Source organism: Protomyctophum parallelum (assembly GCF_964188405.1).
Source record: "Protomyctophum parallelum genome assembly, chromosome: 9".
Classification (NCBI taxonomy): Eukaryota; Metazoa; Chordata; class Actinopteri; order Myctophiformes; family Myctophidae; genus Protomyctophum; species Protomyctophum parallelum.
The window spans coordinates 7,624,256-7,651,396 of NC_139706.1; the positions used below are offsets into that span (position 1 = coordinate 7,624,256).

Genomic DNA, 27,141 nt, shown 5'->3' on the forward strand with positions numbered 1-27,141 from the left:
CAGGCAGGCAGGCAGGCAGGCAAAAAAATTACTCGGACGGCCATGCCCACAAATGTGCTAACATCATCAATTTGTGATGACGGCATTGGCCGTTTTTAGCCCAATGAGTTTTGCTAAACTAATGCTTGGAATGGATTCAGCATCATGAAACCTCCCTAGTTTGACACATCACAACTACATAAAGCATTAGATTAGATTAGATGTCTTTATTATCCACAAGGGAAAATTGTTTTGCTCAGGTCAATGCATACATTCAGGACATACAGGACAATAAATAATTATACAAATACAATAAAACACCAAAAGTACTGGTAAAATAATTCTAAAACTTTTAAAGCTATTTAAAAGAAAGCAAAGTCTCTCTCCACACCATGAAACACATGTGTGTGTGTGTGTGTGTGTGTGTGTGTGTGTGTGTGTGTGTGTGTGTGTGTGTGTGTGTGTGTGTGTGTGTGTGTGTGTGTGTGTGTGTGCATGCGTACGTGCGCTCAGTCCAGTTCATCTGCCTTTGTGTGTGTGTGTGTGTGTGTGTGTGTGTGTGTGTGTGTGTGTGTGTATTACCAAAACACCTCATCTTAGATAGTAACAGTAAAACTATTTTTATAGGTATACTTCTACAGTATACAGTACAACTCAGGCAAATGTATTGCTGTGGAATTATGACAAAACCTTCCATACACAATATTTAGAAATTCCCTTTATTTTATTTCCCCCCAGCACAAAAAAGAGGACAATTAAGCTACAAGTTGAATTGTATGACTTTTATTTGAGGGTCACAGATGGGCCAAATGATGAACCGAGTGAAATGTTGAGTGGATGATACTCCTGGGGCCTATTTCACGAAACTTGGATTAGAGATTAAGCCGGGCTTTAACACATATCCTGGTTTAATATATCCTGGATCAGTGCTTAACCGGTTTCATGAAAGCTGGTTGATCTTGCCAGATTAACTTAACCAGTTAACCTGGATATGTTGAGGCTTGATTCGGTTTCATGAAAGTGATGCTACATAAGTTACCATGGAAACTAATGCTTTGGACTTAGCCTGCTCCGGACCAGGCTAACAGCCGGTTTAACCTAATCCTGATGTCTTTACTGTTCATTAAGCAGTCAAACTGATCACAAACCAATGATGTTTTCCAGATTTATTCAATTATTATGGGTTTATGTTGCCTTATTTGTATCGGTCTGCATTAAAGGACTAAGCACTATATAAAATCAAATAACCAAAATATATAGGCTGCACAACATCATGACAGCTTGTGAGCTTGTAGATCAGCTGCTTTTGGTGAATGTTCCCCATGAATAAATTTGCTGTCGTGCAAGTGCAGTGCACGGTTAAGAAGAATTATTATATATTATTATTATTATTATTATTTTTTTTTAGTAAAAGTGAAAACCACTAAATATTACCATTACTCATTGTTTTACAACATATTACCATTGTAACGTTTCACCCACTACTAGTCCTACATACTTACACCTAGAAACCCCATTCAAACCTATTTAGGTTCATCCTACGGTGGACATGTGTGCCTGAAAAGGAATCTTTGAAATGTTTCATAGTTTTAGAAATATAGTGCTTTCAAATTTGAGACATTTATAGGCAGATAGTGGCACTTAGAAAAATCACTTTCACCTAGAAACTCCATTCACACTTTGTAAAATTCAGCTTACTGTGGAGACACATGCTGGAACTTTTTACTTTGAAATGTTTTGTAGTTTCTGAGTTATTTAACTTAAACGCCCAATGCATTCTCAATGGCAATGGCACAAACTTTGGCATGCTACATGAACCCATGACCCGGCCCTGTCTGGACAACAACCCCCTTCCCCAAAGGTAGCTCCCTCAGAGGAGGGAGTTATGGCCAAATATCACAATGCGACAATATCATTATGCTTACAATATTAAGAATTCTGTTTTAAGTTAATAGTAGTGGTAAAATGTAAACTATATTTTTGGGGTAGTTAATCATTCAGTCTATCCACTATTGAGAGTATGTTCTCTCTTTAATTACAGCAGCAGTATTTATTTTAGAAGCTAAGTCCTTGTATCAGTAAGTCTTGAATAGATTAGTAAAGATAATGAGATATACAGAAGGGGGCTGTAATGTAACTATTAAGGATGCAAACTGCCTTAATACCCCATGAAGAAGAAGGATCAGTAAATCTGTGATCCACATAAGGGGTCTAGAGACAAAAAGCCAGACTGTCTATTAAGCCAGGCTTGCTGATCCCGGCTCGCCAAATCCACCGATTCTGAGCCTCGCTTGGCTTTAGTGGAACGGAATAAACCAGGCTGTAAAGATCAGGATTTAAAAAGCCTGGCTTTGGCCTAAATCCTGGATTAGTTAATCCAAGTTTCGTGAAACAGGCCCCAGGTTTCCCTCTGGAGCTGAGGAATAAGAAACACATGAACACAATGACAACAGAACTAATGGAAAAGTATCATTATTTACCAGAACTAATGGAAAAGTATCATTATTTACCAGAACTAATGGAAAAGTATCATTATTTACCAGAACTTTAGTAAAGGTATTAGATTTACACTATAGAGCGGCGCAGTCCCTCCCCCTTTCAGAACAACGAACGGCCCAGGAAATGAAAACGCAATGCATTTCCCCATAGGCAGTTTTAATTTAATTTATTTAAAGACCTTTTAAGCGTCGTACGAAGCCAACTCTTGTCGTGACAAATCATGACAACACACACAATATTTTGGACCAAACAAATAATTACAAAGAAGAAAAACAACAAAAAAAGTGTTGTAACCTGCCGTTTCTTTCTACTTTCTAATTCTTTGTTTGGCCCGAAATATTGTGTGTGTTGTCATGATTTGTCACGACAAGAGTTGGCTTCGTACGACGCTTAAAAGGTCTTTAAATAAATTAAATAAAAACTGCTTATGGGGAAATGCATTGCGTTTTCATTTCCTGGGCCGTTCGTTGTTCTGAAAGGGGGAGGGACTGCGCCGCTCTATTGGCAATCTTGTGAAGTAAACAATTGCATCAGAATAGCAAGGCATTGACTCATGTGATATTTAATTGATGTTATTGTATGTTTCAACCTTGTGGTATAGAAATGGCCTAAGGCCTGCAGATTAATTCAATAACACCACTGTTTGTGTGTGTGTGTGTGTGTGTGTGTGTGTGTGTGTGTGTGTGTGTGTGTGTGTGTGTGTGTGTGTGTGTGTGGCTAATGACCTCACTCAGCTATGGCCTAAGGTTCTGTCATTTGGGACACAACTGAGTTGAAGATGCCTTTGGGAGTCTGTGGCGCAGTCGGTATAGCGCGGTCGCCTCACAGCTGATTACGTAACAGCATCCGTTACTTCCCAACCCTGTTCACACGGCAAATTTGAATAATAATAATTATGGTCTATAATAGCCGCTTGGCTCGCCCCCTAGTGGTCGGTTTGCAATGAAACCATAGGCATTTTAAGCTCCCGGCAGCCATCGTTTTTGATAATTGATTGATAATTTTATTAGACAATAAGATGCAAAACAGTACAGGGTACAGTAACGCACATTTGGCCAAAAGGACATCACCATCCGGGTCCCATGCATGTATTCACATCAACAATAACAACAATTTAAATATCTCAACAAAAAACATTAAATCTATGTACGGGTTGGAATAGAAATGGACGCCATCTTGAAAAACGATGCCTTTCTAGTTCGTTTTTCGTAAAATGTTAGTATGTTATTTAGCACATTTAGTATACAGAATCCATTGATCAATTATTTGGGGTTTCAACCATATACTGACATTTCTAACAGTGGTTTCATTGCAAACCGGCCACTAGGGGCGAGCAAAATTAGTTTGCGATGGTTTTTGAAAACATTGTGCCCAACGCCGCATGCCAAAATTCTAAAAGTAGTTACCAAATGCATAAAGTCATTGACAATATCTAAAGTTACAACACCAACTTTGATGAGGCAGTATTGCATTGTTTTCAAATTATAAGGTTTTCTTAATTTCCTGAATTCTTTTTATTTTTCAGTTCCTGAAAAAAATAACATTTTGGAGTTCTTCTTCCCGACAGCAGAGAAAGTTTCACTTTTCAAATTATCTTTTTTATTACCTTTTCCATGATATTCTTTTGATATTTTCTCCACTCTGGGTCAAATGTCTTCAATTCGTTTACAGGATTTAATATGTAAACAAACTGTTATTTTGTTTTGGCATGGAAGCAACCAGGTGCTCAGGAGGTGGGCAGGTATCATTTATTTTTAATAGTAAAAAGCCCTGATGAAGACCGTATAGGCCGAAACATGTCGGTTCAATAAAGTTTTGCTCCTTTTTTAACATTGAGTGTGCCCGGATCTCCGCTTTGTTCTATATAGATGTGTTATTTTGTTTTGTTTGTTTTTATTGTTTCTTCTATGTTTTAATCTGTGAAGCACATTGGGTTACAACTTGCACAAGAGGGTCAGAGATGGTGGAGTTAGTTGCTTTAGCAGTCAGTTGCTTAATTGCTTTGACAGTTTGAGGGTCCAATGGAGTCCAAAGCGTTTTTTACTACTTTCAATTGGTTCAATATCTATTTTTCCTCAATTTGATCTTAGTTACTTTGGTTACTTTTGAACAATTATAGGTGGCCTATAATGTATGAGCATATACTGCAGGTCTAACGTTACAGTATGAGCATAAAGCAGGGTTAACGTTACAAACTTAAGGGACCTTAATCAACTTTTTACAAACTTTGCTTTGTGATAGATCATTCATGTGCATAATATGTTTGCACCGCATGCAAACTGCTTTTAGTTTATCTGGTAGAAAATGGAATCTTCTACTAACATGGTTATCAGCAATCCGATATATCCTTATACAAAAAATAAAATACACACAAATAATGCTTCTATGACTTGGTGGCACTTCGTCCCATGATGGACTTCTTAGTGTTTCTCTCAGGTTTCAAAATGATTATATAACACTTGGGTCCAAACAGCGCCACCAAAATGCCAAAACTAGATGCTAAAATAGCAAACACCTCCACTACATCTGCATATTTGCCCGGAGAGCTGATATATGCTGGGATGAAGGCTATCCACACGGCACAGAAGATCAACATGCTGAAAGTGATTAACTTGGCTTCATTGAAGTTGTCTGGTAGATTCCTTACCATGAATGCTAGGACGAAGCTGAGGAGTGCCAGTAAACCAATATAACCTAGTAGCACTGCAAAACCAACTATTGATCCCACATCACACTCATAGACGATCTTATCACTGTGGTACTGTGTGTTTTTATGAGGAGTCGGTGAGGCAGACACGAGCCAGGCTGCGCAGATTATTGTCTGGATTGAAGTAAGAACCAGAACTGTTCCTCTCTGCTGGATAGCACCAAAAAACGTCAGAATGTCTGCAGCCCCAGGCCTGGAGGCCTCGAACACGGCCAACACCACCACAGTCTTTACCAGGATGCAGGAGACACACAGCACAAAGCTGATCCCAAATATCGCATGCCTCAGCTGACAAGTCCAGAGTCTGGGACGGCCAATGAACAGAAGTGAACACATGAAACATAATTTGAGTGAAAGCAAGAGTAGGAAGCTAAGTTCTGAGTTGTTGGCGCGTACCATGGGCGTCTCTTGATGATAGACAAAAATTCCCAGGACAACGGCACAGATAAATGTTCCTAGCAATGCGATGGTTGTTAAGCAGATTCCCAGGGCCTCATGGTAGGACAGGAACTCAATGCTCTTAGGAACACAGTGGTCACGCTGGGGATTGGACCAGAAGTCCTCTGGACAACTGGTGCACTCTGTAGAGTCTAATAAAGTGGGAAGAAGTAACGGGACAGACACGTACAATATCCTTCTAAAGACAACCTACTGTACATTGTTACATGATGTAAACCTACCAGTCTCATTGCTGATCTCTCCCTCAGAGCACGCAATGCAGTCAAAGCAGCAGACCGGTTGACCTTTAATCCTGGCCACACGGGTTCCAGGGGAACAGCTCTCACTGCACACTGACCGAGGCGGCTACGGAGGAAAGTAAAAATCATCAGTCCAAACTAAATTACATTCACAGTATGAAATAACTTGTTATAACTTAGCTATTTTTAGAAAGCCAAAGTGACCTTTGAGTATTCAAAGTTCCAGATGATTCTGTCTTCATCAAGGATGAGTTCTTCACCTGCGGAGGTAGATGTCTTGAACACGCCCACAATGTGAACCTTAGTGCTTCCATCTGAGAGCCACGCCCAGTTCACGATACCCCTGGTTGGTAAAACATCCCCATTCTCGTCAAATGATACATCCTCACCAAATGACGTGGTGAAGTTGACCTTTTCCAGATAATACACGAGCTACAAAGTAAAAAATAATGAAGCTGAAGAGACTTTCAAAAACCTACTTCACACAATACATTGAGATGGACCGTTGTTGTATAAACTACACCCTATTTACAACACAATCCCAGCTATCTGTGCCTGAGGGAAGGGTGTGGACGATACTTGAGCTCTATATACGCCTCAAATACGGGTCTTTGTCTTTGGCAATATTATTATTATCATTAATATTTTCTGGTTGATGAAAGGTCGATGTTTAAACATTTTTGTTCAAAAAGGAAGTTAATGAATGCACTGGCCAACTGCAACTGCATAGACCCTTCCAAGTCTATGAATGGGGCATTAAATCATCTGGCAATTAGAAAATAAATCACATCCGTGTGAAGTGAGTGGTGCAACTCTGTGTGGGGGTTTCGGGGGGGTGGGGGGCGGGGGGTTCCAGACCCACAGGAACGCACCCAGGGTGTCAGTCCGGTTCCGGCAAGCCGCCCCGTGTCCGAAACGGTAGAGAAATGACGGAGTTACTGTGTGTAGGTCCCTCTACTGTACCCTCTACTGTACTGTACTCTACTGTACTGTCACTGTACTGTACTGTCACACCCGAAAGCATCATATATACAGTTAATATGTGCGTGTGTGTGTTTGTGTGTGCGTTAGGTTGCGCACAGGTGGTGAAAAACAACAATGCTGTTTTCCTGCTCATACCCAGACACCCAGCCACCCAGCCACCCAGCTACCCACACACATAGCTCCGTAAGGGAGTGGTTGCACCACTCAAAAAGCCATTTTCATGCAATTTACCAATGTCACATTAAAATAGTTAAATTGAATTATTCCAAATTAGAATACAACTAGAAACGTTGAGAGACTAAAATAAAAATGCATATATCACACCTGCCATGGCTGCACTGTCTGCAAAGTTGCACAGCTGTGCCCAGTGAAAGGCCCTCTTCCTGGCACACACAGCTGCAGCATGTCATGGAGGGCATGGGCCAGAGCGTACACAGCCTTGTACGTATTATACTCATACCTGAGGTTAGACACATCCAACAGGGTGCTTTCTGCCGTGCCCAGGTCCTCTTGTCCAGTACACACCCTTCCACCAGCGTCCACCCACTCTGATGGAAGCGGTGCAAAGTTACACTGAAATGTGTGCTCCCAAAATAGTCTCACCTAAAGAAACGCAATGAAGACTCAGGGAGCTGTCTCACACAGAACCTATGAGGGCAGATTCTGCAAAATGCTTTTCAATGGGAATCGAGTGGTTTGTTGCCATCGGCGGATTTATGCAAAAAAGGGGGTATTCGTTTGAACCCATTCTGACCTGAGATCAGATTCATACGAGGTTTCCGCCGGACAAACACTGGGTCTGATTAACCCATTCTGACCTGAGATCAGATTCTAAAAATGTCACACGCTCTTCGATTTTTCAAAAATAGCAGACCTACAAGCTCGTATCGCGCCACTCGGTGGCGCGATATGAGCTTGTAGATCTGCTATTTTTCAATAGCTAAAGCATAACATGTTGCTGACACCAATTCAGAATGGGTTAACTACTTATCTACTTAGTCTTTCGTGTGCATCCCAGGCAGCTTTTAAGTTGCTTGATTCAATATTCTGTTTGTATTTTCTTCTTCTTAAAATAAATGATGAAATGAAATGAAAAGGTAATTGAAAAACACAGCCCCCTCCCTCCCCCCTCATGGATTTGATTATAATCCATGAGGTACCATGTGCCAGCCAAATGTGCGACATGAGCCGAGAGCTCTTGTTGTGCCTGCAACTGCAGTAATGATGAATAATAATAATGAGTTGCATTTTTATAGCGCTTTTCCAAGTGCTCAAAGCGCTTTACAATGGTTCATTCATTCATACATTGGGAGGTGAAGCGGCGAACAGTCGACGCCAGCGTCCTCACTTCCCACATTCACACACCAATGGCGGCGAGCTCACACCGACCGACTCATTGGAGGCATTGTAGGGTTCATTGTCTTGCCCAAGGACACTTCGACATGTGAACAGGAGGAGCCGGGATTCGAACCGCCGACCCAGGGATCATTGGACGACCTGCTCTACCTCCTGAGCCACAGCCACCACAGCCACAGCCGCCACAGCCTCCAGCCGCCAGTACTCATACCCCCTGGTCTACTGAGGCTCACAGAGGCCTGCTACCGATCCGATCATTGTTTTGTTTAGCGGGAGCTCGAATTAATGTTTCATTAGGCTCCAATCACAGTACTTCATCCTATTACGAGTCATAATGTGCATGCGGGGATTCTGGCTGTTTCTTACATGGATGTGCTTGCGATGGCTAGCGACGGAGCTAAAATTAGGTAAGATTAAGATTTAAACTCTGGTTTAAGGGTAATTCATCAAATCTCAGGATCTTGTCCCCGGCTACCTGTGCAATCATTCAATTAATCTCGGGATCTCGGTCTTGGCTACAAAGGCCTTTGGTCAGATGATATGAATGGCAAATATCTAAAAATTAATCAAACAGAACTGACTGGGATGCACACAAAATGTTAAAATTACCCCAGAAATGTTTGTGAAATATCTGAATATTTATATACACAGAATAACTCACTATGGAGTTTTCATGTGTATTGTCGGGATCATTGTGAGGATGTATTTTTAACAAGAAGTCCTTGAATCCTGGTATTTCTCCACCGAGGGGCGTGACCCCCAGGGTGCCTGCCAGGTACGGCATGTAGGGAGGAGCTTGGAAAGTAGGCGTTGTCCCCCACCCCCCACCCGCTAACCACTGCAGACCTGTCACTTTCTGTCTTAACACCTGTTGATGGTGTGGAAATGCACGCACGCGCACGCACGTGCACATGTGCACACACGCACGCACGCACACACACACACACACACAGACACACACACACACACACACACACACACACACACACACACACACACACACACACACACACACACACACACACCATTTCATATAACAATTATTTTCAAAAGAGGTTTCTCATTTCTCCTGGTCAAATAAAGGTTACACGCATACTGTACATTTACAAAATCCCTGATAATAAAAACAAACCTCATCCATGATATTTTTCATATAGGTTCCATATGCAAATGCAATGACCACACGAGCTGTGGATTCCTTCATGACAGTGACAATCCTGTCCAGTTTGTCCAGGTCATTGTGAAAGGGCAGGAACTCTGAGTAAGCCACACAACCCAGACCAGACCGGGCCAGGTCAGAATGGAAGGTTCGTCCAACAGTGCGGCCATAGGCGTCATCACCAAACAACACCCCTACCCAGGTCCAGCCAAAGCGCATCATAAGCTGCAGCACAGCTCGCACCTAAAGAATTTTAATCAGATCAGAAAATAATCTTACTCTCTCTCTCTCTCTCTCTCTCTCTCTCTCTCTCTCTCTCTCTCTCTCTCTCTCTCTCTCTCTCTCTCTATAAACCTATAAGCGCTTCTGATACATTTGCTCAAGTACTGTACTTTATTACAAATTTCGAGGTACTGTTACTTTTTTCTCCCATTTATGCAAGTTACTTTGCAGATTAATATTTTAATATTACAAACCACACATTAAGACGTGTTTTAAACTTCGGATATTCAAAAATAGAGCTGCAAAAAAAAATGTAAATGCTTTTTTAAAACATTTGACAAAATGTTAAACGAGCCATTCATAATGAGTATTGTACTTTGGTAAATTCTGAACTGAACTTTTACTCAAGTACGTTTTTGAATACAGGCTATTCATAGAGAAACATCAGGGTCAAACATTCTACTCTAAATGGACGGACAGACAAACATAGCTCTTCCTTGGAGTAGCTAGCACCACTCAAACATCTGTGTACTTCTTCTAGCACCACTCAAACATCTGTGTACTTCTTCTAGCACCACTCAAACATCTGTGTACTTCTTGGAGTGGCTAGCACCACTCAAACAACTGTGTATTTCTTCTAGCACCACTCAAACATCTGTGTACTTCTTCTAGCACCACTCAAACATCTGTGTACTTCTTCTAGCACCACTCAAACATCTGTGTACTTCTTCCACCACTGTGGTGAATCCATGACTCTCCTACGCAGATTATTATGCAATATCAATCACACTCACTAGAGCAGGGGTTCTCAACATGTGGGTCGCGACCCCTCGGGGGGTCGCCAAATTATTAAAGGGGGGTCCCCAAATTATTATCTTTTGTAACTGAATGGCTGGAAAATGGAAATGAAGAGTTTACATAGTACATACATACACCTTCCCTAATGTATATCTGGTTTCAGTATTTATTTACGGTGTATTGTCTCTATTATTAAGGTTATTGTTAGCTGTCAATTTATATTGGGGGTCGGGAGGGGGGCAGGGCGGGGGTCCCGAGACATTGCCAAAGCATTTCCGGGGGTCCCCGGCCAAAAAACGTTGAGAACCCCTGCACTAGAGGGAGGTACGCCTATATGTGGAACATGTACTACTGTTACCTGAGAGTCACTATTTGGGACTGTTCTAAAGAAAGACGGGAAGTGATCCAGGTCACTCAAAGTAGAGGAAGTAGCAGTAGCACTTATCTGGAAAAAAAAAGCACAAAACATGATACACATTTTTTGTGAAAATAAACTTTGTGTGAAAATCTTCCCCTGCAAGCAGCACATGTCAGCTGAGGGGGAAGAAAGAACAAATAAATACAATTAAAATAAAGAATAATGGTAGAAAAAGCTAGATTGTCTTTTATCTTCAAATAAGGAGGGCGGGCATTTTCATTTTGAATCACATTAAATGTGATCTGAAATGATCTGAAATGATCTTTCAACATTCAATCTGCCCTACCCCATAATATTATAACAATGTATAACCCTATAGGCATCCTTAAGCACCATGGACAGCGACACTGTCAGGGAGCCGTAGGATTCCTACTCTCAGGTCTGAGCAAAGAGTCCTATACTTGTAACACAGATGCATTTAAAACCTGCTTCTCCCTCCATTCAAAATCAACCCTCTCTGCTCTGCCTGCAAGTAAATGTAGTGTCTTTCAAGGTGTAAAAAGAACCAATACATTATTTATAATATCTTACGTTTGTGAATAACCAAATGATGTAGGAAACTTACCGTGGGTACTCTGTATAAACCTGATATTCTAGAGAAGGCAATAGAACTCGATGAAGTACTAGGACCCACAATTCCTAGCACGGGAGGAGACCCAACACAGCTCTCATGCAATTGAAAGTGCTCCTCTCTCCCACTGATCAGTGACATGGCTCCGCGGAATTCAAGTTCAGCCGCATTACATTTATCATAGATAACGTATCCCAGTGTCACATTGGGCAGTAAGCTGGGGTTTCTGTTGATTTCAGTTATGGCATAAGCCTGGGCCTGGACTGCCCTGAACCCTTTAATGTAAACACTAACACACACAATCACTGAATCACACTGTAACCATGTATATTCGTCTATGTAGAAAAATACAACATTGAATAATCCTTTGTTACTATCTATCAATGCAGGTTACACCATTCTCCAAATTTGCTAATATAGCGTCGTATACTTTAGTGCTATTTTATACTTGATCAGCTATTCGAAAATAGTCGATCTACAACTTCACAATTGGCTATTTCGAAATACATTCTGGAAAATCTAGACAAATTGTGAAAAATGTGGTATAAATTTGAAAAACATGACAAACTTTTTCTTTTTTTGGTGGTCCCTGGCACAACTGATCTGGTGTGGCTTGGAGGTGAATGACAGCTCAGGGAAGACGGAGGAGCGATGGACCGGAAACAGGCCGCCCAGAATGACGTCCCCGGGCCTGTACATTCTGTTCAGCGTAAACTGGGCCTGTATCTGACATGAAGAGTTAGGTGAGGAAGACAAAGGAGAGAACAAAGAGAACATCAAGTACAGGTAGGAAAGCAGATGTGTGCCTAGAAGACAAGCCCTCATGACTGTCCTCCTTGGTCTAACCCCCTCTCCCAATTCCTTTGTGCAGTTGTTGCATTTATAAACAGAGCCATGCCATCCATTCTGTCAAATCATGCCATTACGTAATTGGTGTCACATCTGGGCAGAGAGATTCCGTGATTCCCCTTGAGGAACAGGTTGTTTGTGTGCTCCAACATCTGGAAAATTACCAGAGAGTCTGTCTACACTTCACTTACATAGAGAATCATGCAATCTCTCAGCTTTCATTGCTAAAAAAAAACCAGGAAAAATAATTAACTTTCAGGTCCTATGAGACAGTTGAGTCACCAGATATTGTTTCAAAACATGAAAAAACCACACGGACAAGAGGGTGCCATTGTGTACTACTGTAGATAGGCTACAATAAAACATTTAGGACATGATTGTATAGAATTTCCAAAACACATGATTGCACTATATAAACATAAAATTAAAAGTATTCTAATTACAATAACTAGAATTCGACCGGCCTTTGGCCGGTCTCACTCTAGCGTCGAGCCACGCCATCCAGGTGGCCAGTGTTCTGTACCATACTGTACTGTACTGTACTGTACCATATTGTATTGTACCATACTATACCGTACTGTACTGTACTGTACAATACTGCTGTGTGTGTGTGCGTGTGTGCGTGTGTGTGTGTGTGTGTGTGTGTGTGTGTGTGTGTGTGTGTGTGTGTGTGTGTGTGTGTGTGTGTGTGTGTGTGTGTGTGTGTGTGTGTGTCACAGCCCATACGTGTGTATGACCTACATGAGTCATACAACTACCTAGGGCATAGATTTAATATCGCAGGAGAATGGAAAGAACAGGTTGAGTGGATATATAACGCCACAAGGCTGGCTCACTTAATAAACATGCTAAACAGTGACTGTCAGGGAACTTGCTAGATCTTCTCAGTTTCTAGCAGCAGAGGGCGAGCCAAGTTTCTTGGGGTTTCGAAGAAACCTTACAATGGACTCACATGCTACTGGGTTTGGGGTGCTGTCAGATTGGCCTGACCTCAATGACCTCTGTGTGACTGAGAACTGGAGTATCTCTGTGCTGGGTTCGATCTGACTCTGAATCTGTAGCAGTTTCTGAGGATATTATTACCAACTGTTTGATCTCAGTAAGGAGTACTGTAATTGATACGGAACACCATATATCACCAGTCAATACACGGAGGTACCTTGTAATGTTACAACAGCAAAAACAACAACAACACTGGATTGGTTTACTACAAGGGAAGCTAGCTTGCCTTCTCGATGCAGACCACACCGTATCTCATACAATATTAAGATATAAAACTCATACAATATAAAGAAATAAAACACTGGAGAAGGGAGCTCAGGTTTATAGTACTTTGCTGGTCAAAGCCAGAACTGACACACATCAATCAAGGGTATACAATGCAGCTGCGCAGGACCTAAGAGCACCTAGCACAAGGCAGAGTGGTCTGCCACATAAAGTAGTCCCTGGCGGAGGAGGGAGATAGAGGATATAACTCTATGGTGCGATAACAACAACCTCTCACTTAACACCAATAAGACCAAAGAAATCATTGTAGACTTTAGGAAGTCCAAAGGTATCCACAGCACACCCACATTTCCATCAAAGGGTCATCTGTCGACATAGTTGATAACTTTAAATTCCTGGGCATACACATCACAGACACATTCACATGGTCACTCAACAACGAGTACATCCTCAACTTTCTGAGGCGCCTTAAAAAATTCGGCTTAAGTACAAAAGGACTAGTGAACTTTTATCGCTGTATAATTGAAAGTGTCTTAACTGGCTGTATCACAGTGTGGTACGGTAACACGACCGCTCAGGACTGCAACAGGTTGCAGAGGACCGTTAAAACAGCAGCTATAAAATCATCGGCAGCACAGAATTACCCAGTCTCCATAACATCTACACCACTTGTATGAAAAAAGCCCACAACATCATGGAGTGGAAGACACCAGCCATCCCGCAAATACCCTGTTCAAACTACTCCCTTCCAAAAAACGCTACCAGAGCATCAAATCTCGTACCACCCGTCTCAGTAACAATTTCTACCCCCAGGCAGTCAGGCTGCTGAACAGCTGACCTTGAACTGTATTGCACTGTTTTGTCACTTTCTTGCACTATAGATGTTGTTTATGTCCTGTGTATGTAAGACTGAGAGTGCTCTGAGCAAAATAATTTTCATTGTATTTATACTCTGTATCTATACACATGACAAATGAACCTGAACCTGAACCTGAGTACATGCTGCAGGTGGCGGTACATCATTCTGCTTTGTGTATCTTGCCTTGCAGACATCTACTGTTGTGTACAGTAGCTTGGGGAACCGACCGCTTCCGAGCCAATATTTCTCCCAATATTTTATCTATGCCATTTCCCATGGCATAGATAATCACATATGTGAACATGTGCTGTACATTCAAATTAAACGCAGCTCTTCAATCAGGCTGAAAATGGTCGTCATCAAGCCACTCGTCGTTGGTGTGTCACGGTCAATGTCCAGCTCAAAGTGGCTATTCAACTAGTCGACTAGTAAATCCACTAGTTGACCTTGCTGGTTCTATACAGTAGTTGACTAGTTGATAAGAAAGAAAAAAAAAAGGGGGGGGGGGGGTGTTCCCCGTTTTTGTAGGCCCCAAGATCAGCTTATAGTTCAGACTATATTATAGTTATAGTGCACCAATGTACACCGTTTTAAAATGTACAACTATTATTTTAAAAAGAAAAGGGTTTGTGTGTTTTCTTTTTTACATAATAGGTAGTTAAACAACTAGTCGACTACACAACACTAGGCAACTAGTCAACTAGTAAAACTAGAAGTGAAACTAGAAGTGAAAGCCTATACTATAGGCTACAGGGAAGGGCAGCGGGATTTGGAGAGGCAAGGTCCTGCATTTCAAAATGGCACCATTATCTACCCAGATGTAGAGGTTAGATTTAGAGGCTCAATTAAAATTGCCACTATAAATCTAGGATTATACTGAAAAACAACTCCACAAACTGAACAATGTTAAAGTTACAGCTGGCTGCAGTCACTGCATGGGTGATCTATGAGCAATTCAGCATGTATTCTACAACAGTGGGACACAACCTTGTTGCCCTGATGAGGCACATTTAAAAAACTAAAAAACATTGCATATATGCATATATATATATATATATATATATATATATATATATATATATATAACTCCCCAATCATCTCAGAGTTGCTCCCTCCTCTCCTTCAAAACCTCACTCAAAACCCACCTCTTCAAGATAGGCTTCCCCAGCTAAGGTCTGGTTAAGATGTCCCCCCATCCCTTGCTTAGCCTTTCATGTTTTTAACCTAGCACTGATATTTTACTTGCCTTGTTTTTTTTTCGTTTTTCTTTGTTTTCTTGAATTAAAGTTGTTCCTAGAAATAAGGACCCCACCCCCTTAGATAGCATTTCTGTAGACTTAGATAGCATTTGATACAGACTTATAGCATGTTATGTAGACAGCACTATAATTGCATTGTATGTAGTCATAGCACGTTATAGTACATATGAGATGTATAGTTTATATGTATAGCTTCATTATATAGATATTCCACTGTTACTTTCTTAGCTTACGCATGTTTCTTGATAAATGTTTTTATGTGATGTATTCCCATGCTTTTTTGTTCTTGCTTAATGTAAATCACTCTGGATTAAGAGCGTCTGCTAAATGCCTAAATTGTAAGGAAGGGTTTTTTGCAGAGGCCTAAATCAGACTTCAGAGGGCAGAATGGGATTACCTAACTTAAAACTCAACTAGAAAAAGTGCCCTTCCGGGCACAGGTCTCCACCAGGTTATCCACAGATCCGTGCAGTTAGAGGTAAAAACACTTTTGGGCCAGTTATAGCGCCACCTTGAGGCTGAGTTGAAATTGTTCATGTGGCATTTCGTCCTCGGCCTAGTGGGAATGTGGGTGCACAATTTCACGGAAATCACGCGATGTGTTCATGATTTGCAGCATTTTGTTTGAAACTGAGCACTCCTGTGAACTTTGGAAGCCAATCTTAACCAATCAGGATGGAGTCTGATAAATCTGAAAGACCCGTTTCGTTGAATGGCTCTAGAGAGACTGTGTACCAATTTGCGTGATGTTTGGACAAAATCTGTAGGTGTACTGTGCAAAAACTTGTTTTGCACAAAGCGGCCTCCTGGTGGCGCTATAACAGGCCGTTCTGGAAAGTTTGGGGCAGAGGTTCATGGTTGGCATCCAGGGAGTGTGTGTGCAAAATTTGGCATCGACCGGGTTAACGGTGGCTGAGATTAGCTGTTCACGGACGGACGGACGGACGGACGGACACACGGACTGACGGACGGAGTGCAAAACATACTCTCCCCATGCCTTCGGCTGGTGGAGACAATTACTGGGCGTGTAATTTACGTGCGCTCTCATTTTGGCTCCAAGATCAATTGCCTATACGTGGGCATTTATTGATGGTCAATGTTGCCCCCCAACATAACATCGTTGTCAGCTTTAATCTTTTCCCCAGTGGCCTCTAAATATACTAAGTTGCCAAAGAATTCCATAGTCTCGCATTCTCTCAAAATTTGACTCTCAATACGAAGGCATTTCGGTTGGCACCCGGGTTCTGTACGCGCACCATTGGTCGCTAACCAATGTAACCATGCTTTTTACTACTCAAATATTGGGTGCTGTTTGAGCTCAAACTCAGTGCTGTACATGTGTATGTAAACGTGTAGTTATTATCATAAGCAGGACTGCTGTATATAAGAGCATGGTTTGAAGCAGGAACACCTTGTCAACTCAGTTTCAATTATTATATTGAAGGAATTCAACCAACAGAAATAAACTCAGTTCCTGCAGTTCACAGAAAAGAAACCCAAAAGTTCAGTCAACAGCTCGTAATGTTTGCAAATATATTCAGAAACTCAAAACATGCACCTCCATGCCTGGAGGCCTTGCAAAAAAACAAAAAAACAGGAAGACGTATTATACAGTATCTAGGCTTATAGACAAATAGAGGGGGGTAGGCTACTTTAGTTTTTAAATGGTGGTAAAATTGAATAGATAAGCATCATATAGGCTATTTGCATATTTGACATTTGGGATCATTTGGTATAGAATGGAATGAAGTGAATGGCCAAATCAGGTCTTTTTTTTTTTTTTTGCGGCTTACGCCTTTTATTGATTTTTTGAAGGGACAGACAGTAGGCTGACAGGAAACGGGAGAGAGATGGGGGGATGACATGCAGTAAAGGCCGTGTCGGGCTCGGGAGTCGAACCCGCGGCACACTGCGACTGGATTACCAGTCCGGTGCCCAGACCGTTACGCTACGGCCTGGGCCCAAATCAGGGCTTTTTGCTAAATGTGTGTGTGTGTGTGTGTGTGTGTGTGTGTGTGTGTGTGTGTGTGTGTGTGTGTGTGTGTGTGTGTGTGTGTGTGTGTGTGTGTGTGTGTGTGTGTGTGTGTGTGTGTGTGTGTGTGTGCGCGCGTGCGCGTGCACGTGCGTGAGTAAGTGTGTGTGTGTGTGTGTGTGTGTGTGTGTGTGTGTGTTGTGATGGATAGTACGTAGGCCTACATGTGTACTCTGAGTCTGACTGTCTTTGTGTGCTGCTCACATTCACATAGCATGTATGATCAATGAGAGAGTCACCATGACAGAGTTCAGCTTGGCTGGAAGTTGTTTATTTTCCATCCTGTGGCCTCGCTAGCCCACAGGATGTGACACAACCGGATTACCCAACTCTCCCTTACTCCCTATACCAGCATCTGGGAGCAAGATGCCCACATCTAGACGACCATGCCTCCCTCCCCCTCTCTGCACCACTTATCTCCCTTTCCCTCCTATTTCCGTCTCCCTTTCCCCTCATTTATATCAATTCACCTCTTGTTCTTATACCTTTCGGCTCCTTTTCCACCAGGGTTGAACCGGTTCGGGTATTTTGTCCCGCCTAATATTGAACCAGTTCAGAGCGTTTCCACTGAAGATGAATTCGTTCAGAACAGAACCCTAAAAGTTGGTTCAGAACTGGAGCCATAAAACGGCCGCTGGTTGAAAGCACCAAGGTTCCAAGAATCTAGAACAGAATCAGTTCTAGAACCAACGTTTTTTTTTTTTTTTTAAAGGGGCCTTCCTGTCTCTTGACCTGTTGCCCACATCTCCCTGTATCATGCCATAGGCCTTCCCACTGGTGGGGTTGGCGCCATCATTTCCACAGGAATCTGTGTGTGTTAAAGAAAGACTCAAGGCAGGACATTCATGTCTGTGAGAGCGACGAGAACTATTTCATGATATTGTGAGAGCTAGGAGAGATATTTCATAATACTCTGGCTTGATTTCCGCTGGGATAATTCCCCATTTCTCCCTTGTGCCTCACCGGAGGCCATGGAATGAGACCGTTGACTGCAATATAAAAAAGTTATTTTTTTAGTACTTTACATTTGCAAGCCAATAAGCTGTATTCCACAGTTTTATTTTAGTAAAAACTATCTTACCGTTACTGCATATATGCTGAATTATTGCTGATTAATGATGATATTAAAGAATAATGAAAAAAGCCAGACCACCCACCAGCTGTCACTAGTAGAATGGCCACTTTAATTTCCTCATGTGGATTTTACTCGTGGAAGGTGAAAGTTACTCTTATAATGCGAGCCTGTCACCGCCCAGGCTGGCCATGGACTGGATTTGACCTTTCCTTGTGAAGCTACAGTACCATGTGAATTGGCACCCAATTTGACTGTTATCAATAGACAAGACCGCAGTGATGATCACTTAGGATCAGTACGATTGTTTTCGCCGAGTATGGGCATGCTCTGCCGACTGATAAAAAAAAATCACACCCGTGTGAACTGAGTGGTGCAACTCCCCTCTCTCTATGGGCATAATCTTGCGACCTTTTATTACATGTATGTTCAACTGCCTTGTTAAATCATGACCAATAAACTCACCGACTAACCTGACAATGTGGAGATTCTCTCTGCACCTTAATCTCATGTGCAATGCACTGATGTGCTTTTGCACCTTAATGTCTAATATGTACTTACCTACGAATTCCACACGCTTCTTTACACCTGTAAACCTGTGATGTGACAATAAAGTTGATACTCATGCTGGTTCTGAAATAAAAGAATAAAGCATATTATATCCAGCAAGCATATCTGTTGGCATCATCCTCATATTAAAATGATCAGTTGGCTTCAGTAAAATCACTTGCATCTTGGCAGAGCAGTGTAATACATTCAACGGTTATCCACCTTCCATTCAATAGTTGCTCAATTGAAACTTCAGAATGCCATTGGAATACAATAAACTGTTTCCAAGTCCGTCTAAAACAATGCAAAGTGGGAATCTGTGATCATACATATGTACAGTACAGTGATTTGTTCATTTGTTGCTTGAACCTACAGTAGGCCTACTGTACTGGTATCAAACTTTAAACAGAAACAGGTGTCAGAAAGACATGGATTATGGTGCTTCAACTGGACATGGCAACAAGAAAGATATTGAGTATAACATTACAAAGCCAGTGACATTCTTTTGAGATCTGTCCTGGCCTGTTGCCCTTGCAGATGCTGTCTTTCCCAACAAGCTTAGACTCTTGCATGGTTGGTTGAAAGTCTAGGCATTTCCTGTCCCTGGGGATATGGTCAGTGACATCATGTGGTTTGTCTGTAACGGTGTATAAGTGCATTCCGAAATCGCAATAGTGATGCATATAATCCCGAGGTTTACTATACATACAGGACATGAGAGAAAGACAGGAGGTTGAGGCATCCAAATGAACCACATGATGGCTTTATAGGGCTATTCCAATGGGACTAATAAGCATAAATATGGATGTGAGAATGATCAGAAGAAATACTGGTTGTGTGTCTGTCAGGGACTAAAATACTAAAATACCTGTGTTATTACATTACTGTCCACCATTGCTTCCAGAAAAGACATTAGCTATGCTCAGGGACGAATTAGCCAGTGGGGCCGTGGCCCAGGGGCCCTTGGCTCTCAGGGGCCTTTCAGGGAAATTGAACCGTGTGGTACTGGGTTTGACGCCCTGAAAAGGGCTCCTGGGGCCCTTCATTGGCCATTGATTTTGTTAAATTTAGGTCAAACGATGATAAAAACACAAAAATGTCACGCGCACGTGCGCTATGGGGTCCCTGCAAAAATTACCGGCCCAGGGGCCTTCGTTGGGGTTAATCCGTCCCTGGCTATGCTAACTTAATTTGTTAAGTTAAGTTGAAACTGCATGTTTTCTTTTTCCTCCAAGTTCCTCGATCAGCAGCACTATATATATCTTCCTTCTCCATTTTGACTTGAAAAATCTCTATTTCTTAAAAGACGGTTCCGTTTCACACATTATGCTTCTCTGTAGTCTGTACTCTCCTTCTCTCTTAGAGACCTGCCCCCCCCCCCCCCCCCATAGCTCTGCTCTCTGGCTAGGAGGGAGAGAGAGAGAGAGAGAGAGGGGGGGGGGTCAGTGGAAACAGATCAGAGCCCCATGTTGGCACTGATTTCCCTGTCCCGGACCTCAAGCATGTGGGCCTTCTTTGGCGGGTGGATATACGGGCGGGCGGTGTGGTGTTGTGTGCATGGGGACCCATGAGAGGAGAGGAGGGAGGCCGGCCAACTGGAGCGCTATAACAGAGTGGTATTGTAAGCTGACTGAGTGACGCCTGACTGAGAGAGAGAGAGAGAGAGAGAGAGAGAGGAGTGTGTGGCTGTGTGTGTGTGTGTGTGTGTGTGTGTGTGTGTGTGTGCGTGTGTGTGGTGGTGGTGGTGGGGGTTGGAGGGTTGGGCCGATGGGATGGCCTCTATCTGGGCTCCTTATTTAAGGCCCACCCCCTGCCTGCTGGAAGTGGGTCTGAGAGAGAGAGAGACACACACATTGGGGAGCAACAGGCCGGCATACACAGAAAAATGTATCCGCTTTAAACTCTTGAGTTCATGTTGAGAGAGACTTGGTGGGGTGTGTGTGTGTGTGTGTGTGTGTGTGTGTGTGTACTGTACGTCTTTCTTAGTGGGAATGAAAAATAATCATAATGGCAAGTCACATATATTGCATGGAATAAATAACACTGATTCTACAAAGAGAATCAAATAGGGAAAGAAAAAAAAACAATGAAACTAGTATCTATATCAAAAAGAGTATAAATACCACTATTATAGAGACAGTAGCCTGGCCTACTGTATTGTATGGTGTCCCCCTGTTGGAATTATTACGCTCTCTTTGAAGTGTTGTTCAAAGCAGGTGCTGTTGCTGTAACCAGCCAGAGGGAGGTGCTGTTGTCATTCTTCAACACACATCAACATTCCTCTCAGCATCCATTTTGCTTACAATTTTCTGCAGTTCTTCAGCTGCAAAATGATAGCCAGCTATAGACTGTATGCACCAAACCAGTTATAGTTAATATGTTAAAATGATAGCCAGCTATACACTGTGTAGCCCATGCACCAAACCAGTTATAGTTAATATGATAAATGATAGCCGCAGCTGTACACTGTATGCACCAAACCAGTTATAGTTAATATGATAAATGATAGCCAGCTATACACTGTATGCAACAAACCAGTTATAGATAATATGTGGTGGAATCGCTGCTGCAACATCATAGTATATGAGAGGCCAGAGCATTACATTATGAGAGCAAAGCACTTTAGAGGCTGGAGTTGAGCATAAAGTAAGAATGTAAAGAATGGGATAGTAAAAAAAAGAAAAACTGCTATAAAACAGGACCAAAGGTTTCGGCTGTGTCACACTCAAACGCAAAACATACTTTTTGTATGGAAATACCATAAAACCTAATATTTATGAGGAGCAATACAAATCATTGCGACCACACACACATTGGAATTTGGATCTGTGTGCAAAGATCAAGTCAAGAGAACATTGTTGCATGCATACATTAATTCCACAATCAAACGTATGGCATGAATTATTTGACAATGCAACCATAAAAGGGATTAATCTGTGTATTGTTTAATCTTAGGCCTGTCTAAAGCCACATGTAAATAAAGAGAAGTCTGAGGAAATCTTCCCACAGACCATTATAGGCTACTTCTATGGGTGGTTAAGATAGAATTGTCAAATATATTTTGTGCACCACCACCGTGTATTGGGTGTATGCTTTATTTACATGCGTTTTGCAGAGCTCCCACAGAGTGTAATTAAAAAAAAAAATGTAAGCGGGTTTGTGGCAGTATAACCTGCTGAATGGGTCACTGAGAGATTGAAATACAGGTAGAGAGAAAGATAAATACTATGGATGGCGTCATACGATCTAAGAAAATATTAACCTCGCCCACCAGGCTTTCCACCACCTCGGAGGAAAGCCAGGTCTCCGTTTCATTTCGCTCCGGGAGCGGATCATATCGTTACGTCATGTTGTAGTATTGTCTTGTAGTCAGGAACAACAAGCACGAACTTCCTTTTCCCTCAAACCGGAAGAATAACAATAAAAGCTCTCGTAGCCTGCAGCTTTTATTGAGAAACACCAGTTTGAGGGAAAAGGAAGTTCGGGTTTGTTGTTCCTCCGCCACTCGGTCTCGACTCGGACAACCCCCCAGACTTGGACTCGCCACCCTCCGCCACTCGGTGTCGACTCGGACAACCCCCCCAGACTTGGACTCGCTTTAGGTGGACTTGACTACAGTCACACGAGAGAGACTCGGAGTAGAACCGCTGCTCCTTCGCCTGGAAAGGAGTCAGCTGAGGTGGTTCGGGCATCTGGTTAGGATGCCTCTCGGGCGCCTCCCTAGGGAGGTCCTCGCTGGGAGGAGACCCCCGGGGCAGACCAAGGCGCAGTTGGAGGAAACACATCGACTCACTGGCCTTGGAACGTCCCGGAATCCCCCAGGAGGAAGTCACTAATGTTGCTCTGGAGAGGGGAATCTGGAGCTCTCTGGTGGAGCCGTTGCCCCCGTGACCCGACTACGGATAAGCGGTTGAAGATGGATGGATGGATGGATGACTACAACACTATAGGAAAGAAGACAGCACACCGGCATCGCAAATCTTGGTAAATAGTTTATATGTAATTGTTTCTTGATCTTTGCAAACACTGTATAGAAAACACTTATGGTAACATTTCCAAACATTTAAAGCGTGTCTGAGCTTGCAGACAGACATCACACAGTTCATCTACAGCTTTAGAAACATTCTCTCCTCATCCGACACACATCGTCCGCTGTATGGCCAGACGCACACACATACACATGCACGCACACACAGCCAGCACTATCAGTCTCTCCACGTTGTTTGTATTCACAGTAGGCTTTTATAACACTGGTTCTGTATCGTATAATGGTGCGTTCTCCACTTTTTTTTTTTCATTATTATTATTATTATTTAGAATAGCTAGCCTTATTTATGCTGTAATATTTGGAAATTGATACATTTTGTATTTATTTACATAAGCTTATTGAATGAGATTCAAATACAATGTATATATATCTTTTTTTCATCTATATATATTCATATATATATATATATATACTGTATGTATTGACCGGCGGTAGCCATCTGATCATCCTGCTTAAGATCCCTCGTTCCCTCTCAGGTGCATCCGGGTCCAGTGTCCAGTCTGTCCAACAGTCCAGTTAGAAAACAGCATGGCATGGGGCTCTGATACGGGCCTCCGTAACAGTACCGCCCCAGTATGGCCCCCTTATCACCCACAGAGGCATGATATAAACCCAGAACGGTAGAGCTGTGTGAAACCGCTTCCAGGCTTTGTTCAAAGTAGCGGAGGATAGTTATAATCCATCACAGATGTGGGCTAAACAACAATAAAGACAACCCCAGCCACTTCTTTAGTCGTATAAGGGTATAAGGAGGGAGAACTGAGAGACGGAAGGTGACTGTCGGTGAAGGTCTGACTGGCGGCACGTTGGGACCGATCATACATTCAGCGGAGGAGGCCGGGAGGCATCGTCGGCCGTTCCCCTCGCCGAACCCCGCCCGGCTGTTTTGTTGGGGTTCGTACTGGAAACTCTGTCCTCTCTGCGACTCTCACATGCTCGTACCGTACGTATACCCCACTTTTTTTGTCATTTCATACAAGAGAAATGTACTACAAGAAAACTTGGTAAAATGGTCACAGTACCGTGTTGAATTTAGAAATGCCTCGTTGTTACGCATCAAAAAAGGATGCCGTGTGTCTGGGGCAGTTTTCACTTCTGGCTAATTATCAGACCATACCAGGTCTTTCTCTGTCTCTCTCTCTCTCTCTCTCTCTTTCCCCTCTCACCCTCTCCCCTCCGTCGACCTCTCAAAGACACTTATTCAGAGGCAAGCACTCACATGTACAGTCATACACACACGTACAGGAACAAGCAGTTACATTTAGACATTTAAACATATGATCATGGCATCATGATGACACACCCGCGCGCACACACACACACACACACACACACACACACGAGACGAGAGTTGAAAGAACCGACCTGATGGGAGAATAAAGTGAGGCACATAATTTGACAGGTAAGACACGGCTAAAACACTGACTTTTGGTATACTCAAAAAAACAAAAACAAAAAAAAGAGAGAGAGAGATCATAATTATGTGAACAATACAGGCGCCTCCATCATGGCTTAGTCTCATGGCCAAATTGACACCCTTTAAAATGTCAAAGGAATATAAAACAGCAATACCTATTATTCTCCCAGGTGGCTATAATTACACAGAGACGCCCAGGTATCCCAGGTACCGTATAACCTTTAAACAAAGGTACAACCTCCTGGCTATACAAAGTTAATGTGTAAAGCCAGACATTATCAAATAATTTGGGAGTTCAGCTTGGGCTAAAGTACCATAGTGATATGTGCAAGGTAGAAAAGCTTATTCTATCTTTTAGCCCCCCCCCTCCCCCACTATGCTAAAAGGCTTTGCTGTCAATGTCGACAACATGATTGAACATTTGAGGATATTTGAGTTCAACAGCCTGATTTCTTTAAACTTAGAACCACACTGATGGAGTCACAGCACATGCCTACTTCTGATGGGTCTTCAGACGGCCACTGTACTTTTTTGAGCCCAGTCCCAACAGCTAAAACAACTTTAAGAACTACGGTTTAGTAATAGTGCCTATGTGGGCTGTATTACACGGTGCCAGAGAATGGGACCATGAATGTGTAGTCAATCTCTTATGGGCGTTATACAGGCCCCGCAGGTCGAGAGACAGCACAGGCTTTGCTTCCCTGTATGCAAAGGTAGGGGGTTCTCGTTGTCCATTTTGTCCTCTAGTTTCCCTTTAAGTAAAAACAAATTAGTCACTCTTGGTGGCGAGCGACGTGTCGGGCTGGGTGGGGACGACGATGGATCTAGCTTCATGTTTTCTTTTCCCTTGTTGGTGGTACCAGAAAGAAAGAGAGTAGGGGAGAACAAGAGAGAGAGAGAGAGAGAGAGCAGGTGATCTGTTTTATCCGTTCAGTCACCCCGACCTTTGCATCAGGGTGGGGATCAGGCCTTTTTTAGGGTGGGGGGTGGGTGTGGGACCGTGGAAGCCTCAGCCGTCGTCCGGGGTGGAGTCGTCGGGAGTGGAGGAGTCCTCGGCGAACTCGTCGGAGGAGCCGCTCTTGTGGATGCGCCCGTCGCTGCGCATGCTGCGGAAGGTCAGCCGGAAGGCCTCCATCATGGAGTGGGCCAGCTTCTTGGCCTCCAGCTTGCTCTCGCACTCCACGGCGTGGCAGTCCATCTGGAAGGTGAGGTCGTCGTTGATCTCCCGGTAGATCCAGGCGAACACGTTGGGGTTGACGCCGTGGTCGGCCGTGCAGTAGGCGATGCGCGCCACCTGGTACGTGTCCATGGTCACAGACGCCTCGCCGTGCCCGTCCAGGTGGTGCAGGCGCACCTGGAAGGGCCTGATCTCCAGCAGGGAGCTGGGCGGCGAGGGGCCCACCTGTTGCTGCTGCTGCTGCTGCTGCTGCTGGGCCCGGGTGTGCCACCGCTCCACCAGGCCGTCCACCGCCGACTCTGTGCACCCCGACAGGAACTGGGTCCCCGAGATGGTCACGTTGCCCAGGTAGGTCACCTGGAGGAGAGGAGACACACAGACAGACAGACAGCGGACACAGGCCGAGTGTTAAGCAGGACGCGGTACAGATAAACATAACACAGTACAAACTAGGCCCGGGGTCATATGGATTTGTTACCCCCTCCTATGCCCAGCTTTGTCTGTTTGTGTGAACACAAACACGATGATTTGATTCGCTGATCACCCCATGGCGAAGATTTGATTGGCTGAGCGTGAGCAAAGTACATTATTGAAGATAAAAAGTAAGGGCAGAAAAGTGAAGACACCAACAGCTTAGGCAATTGGTCACTGGGTGGAAAAATCGTGGGATATATTTTTTTTATATAAAAAGAATAATATTTCAGTTGTGAACTCAATACCTTACAACCGCAGTATGGCGGTATTGCGGTTATTTCACCCAGCCCTAAGTACAAACCACACGTTTCAACAACAAAAATGAAGAAAGAAAGGAAACCAAAAAGCCTATATAAGCCTTGGATTTATTTTTAAATTGACAAAAAAGGAAGAGGAAGTGAATTCAAGGAACTGCAGACGGTGGTGTATTTGGGGGGAGACCTAGAACAAAATGTTCAACATGCATGTTCAACCCTATAGGTGTGCAGACAGACGCTATAGGTGTGCAGAAAGACCCTATAGGTGTGCAGACAGACGCTATAGGTGTGCAGACAGACCCTATAGGTGTGCAGACAGACGCTATAGGTGTGCAGACAGACCCTATGGGTGTGCAGACAGACCCTATAGGTGTGCAGACAGACGCTATAGGTGTGCAGACAGACGCTATAGGTGTGCAGACAGACGCTATAGGTGTGCAGACAGACCCTATAGGTGTGCAGACAGACGCTATAGGTGTGCAGAAAGCCCCTATAGGTGTGCAGACAGACCCTATAGGTGTGCAGACAGA

At 43.1% G+C, this 27,141-nt stretch overlaps 2 protein-coding genes across 2 annotated transcripts in view; both read right to left on the reverse strand.

Moving 5' to 3' along the window:
• Window positions 1-4,861: 4,861 nt before the first annotated feature.
• On the reverse strand, window positions 4,862-9,601 carry LOC310863992 (extracellular calcium-sensing receptor-like; the record flags this gene model as incomplete). The annotated part of the gene is made up of 5 exons (XM_083772525.1): window positions 4,862-5,775; window positions 5,866-5,989; window positions 6,088-6,226; window positions 7,328-7,470; window positions 9,581-9,601. 5 exons carry the CDS (start codon window positions 9,599-9,601, stop codon window positions 4,862-4,864), a joined length of 1,341 nt encoding a protein of 446 aa, XP_083628651.1.
• Window positions 9,602-23,219: 13,618 nt separating this feature from the next.
• pid1 (phosphotyrosine interaction domain containing 1) overlaps window positions 23,220-27,141 on the reverse strand; it is a 63,720-nt gene continuing 59,798 nt past the window's right edge. The window contains exon 3 of the mRNA XM_083772901.1: window positions 23,220-26,237. Within this exon, the coding sequence (XP_083629027.1) occupies window positions 25,713-26,237 (525 nt within the window). The 3' untranslated portion in view covers window positions 23,220-25,712. The remainder of the gene's footprint in view (window positions 26,238-27,141) is intronic.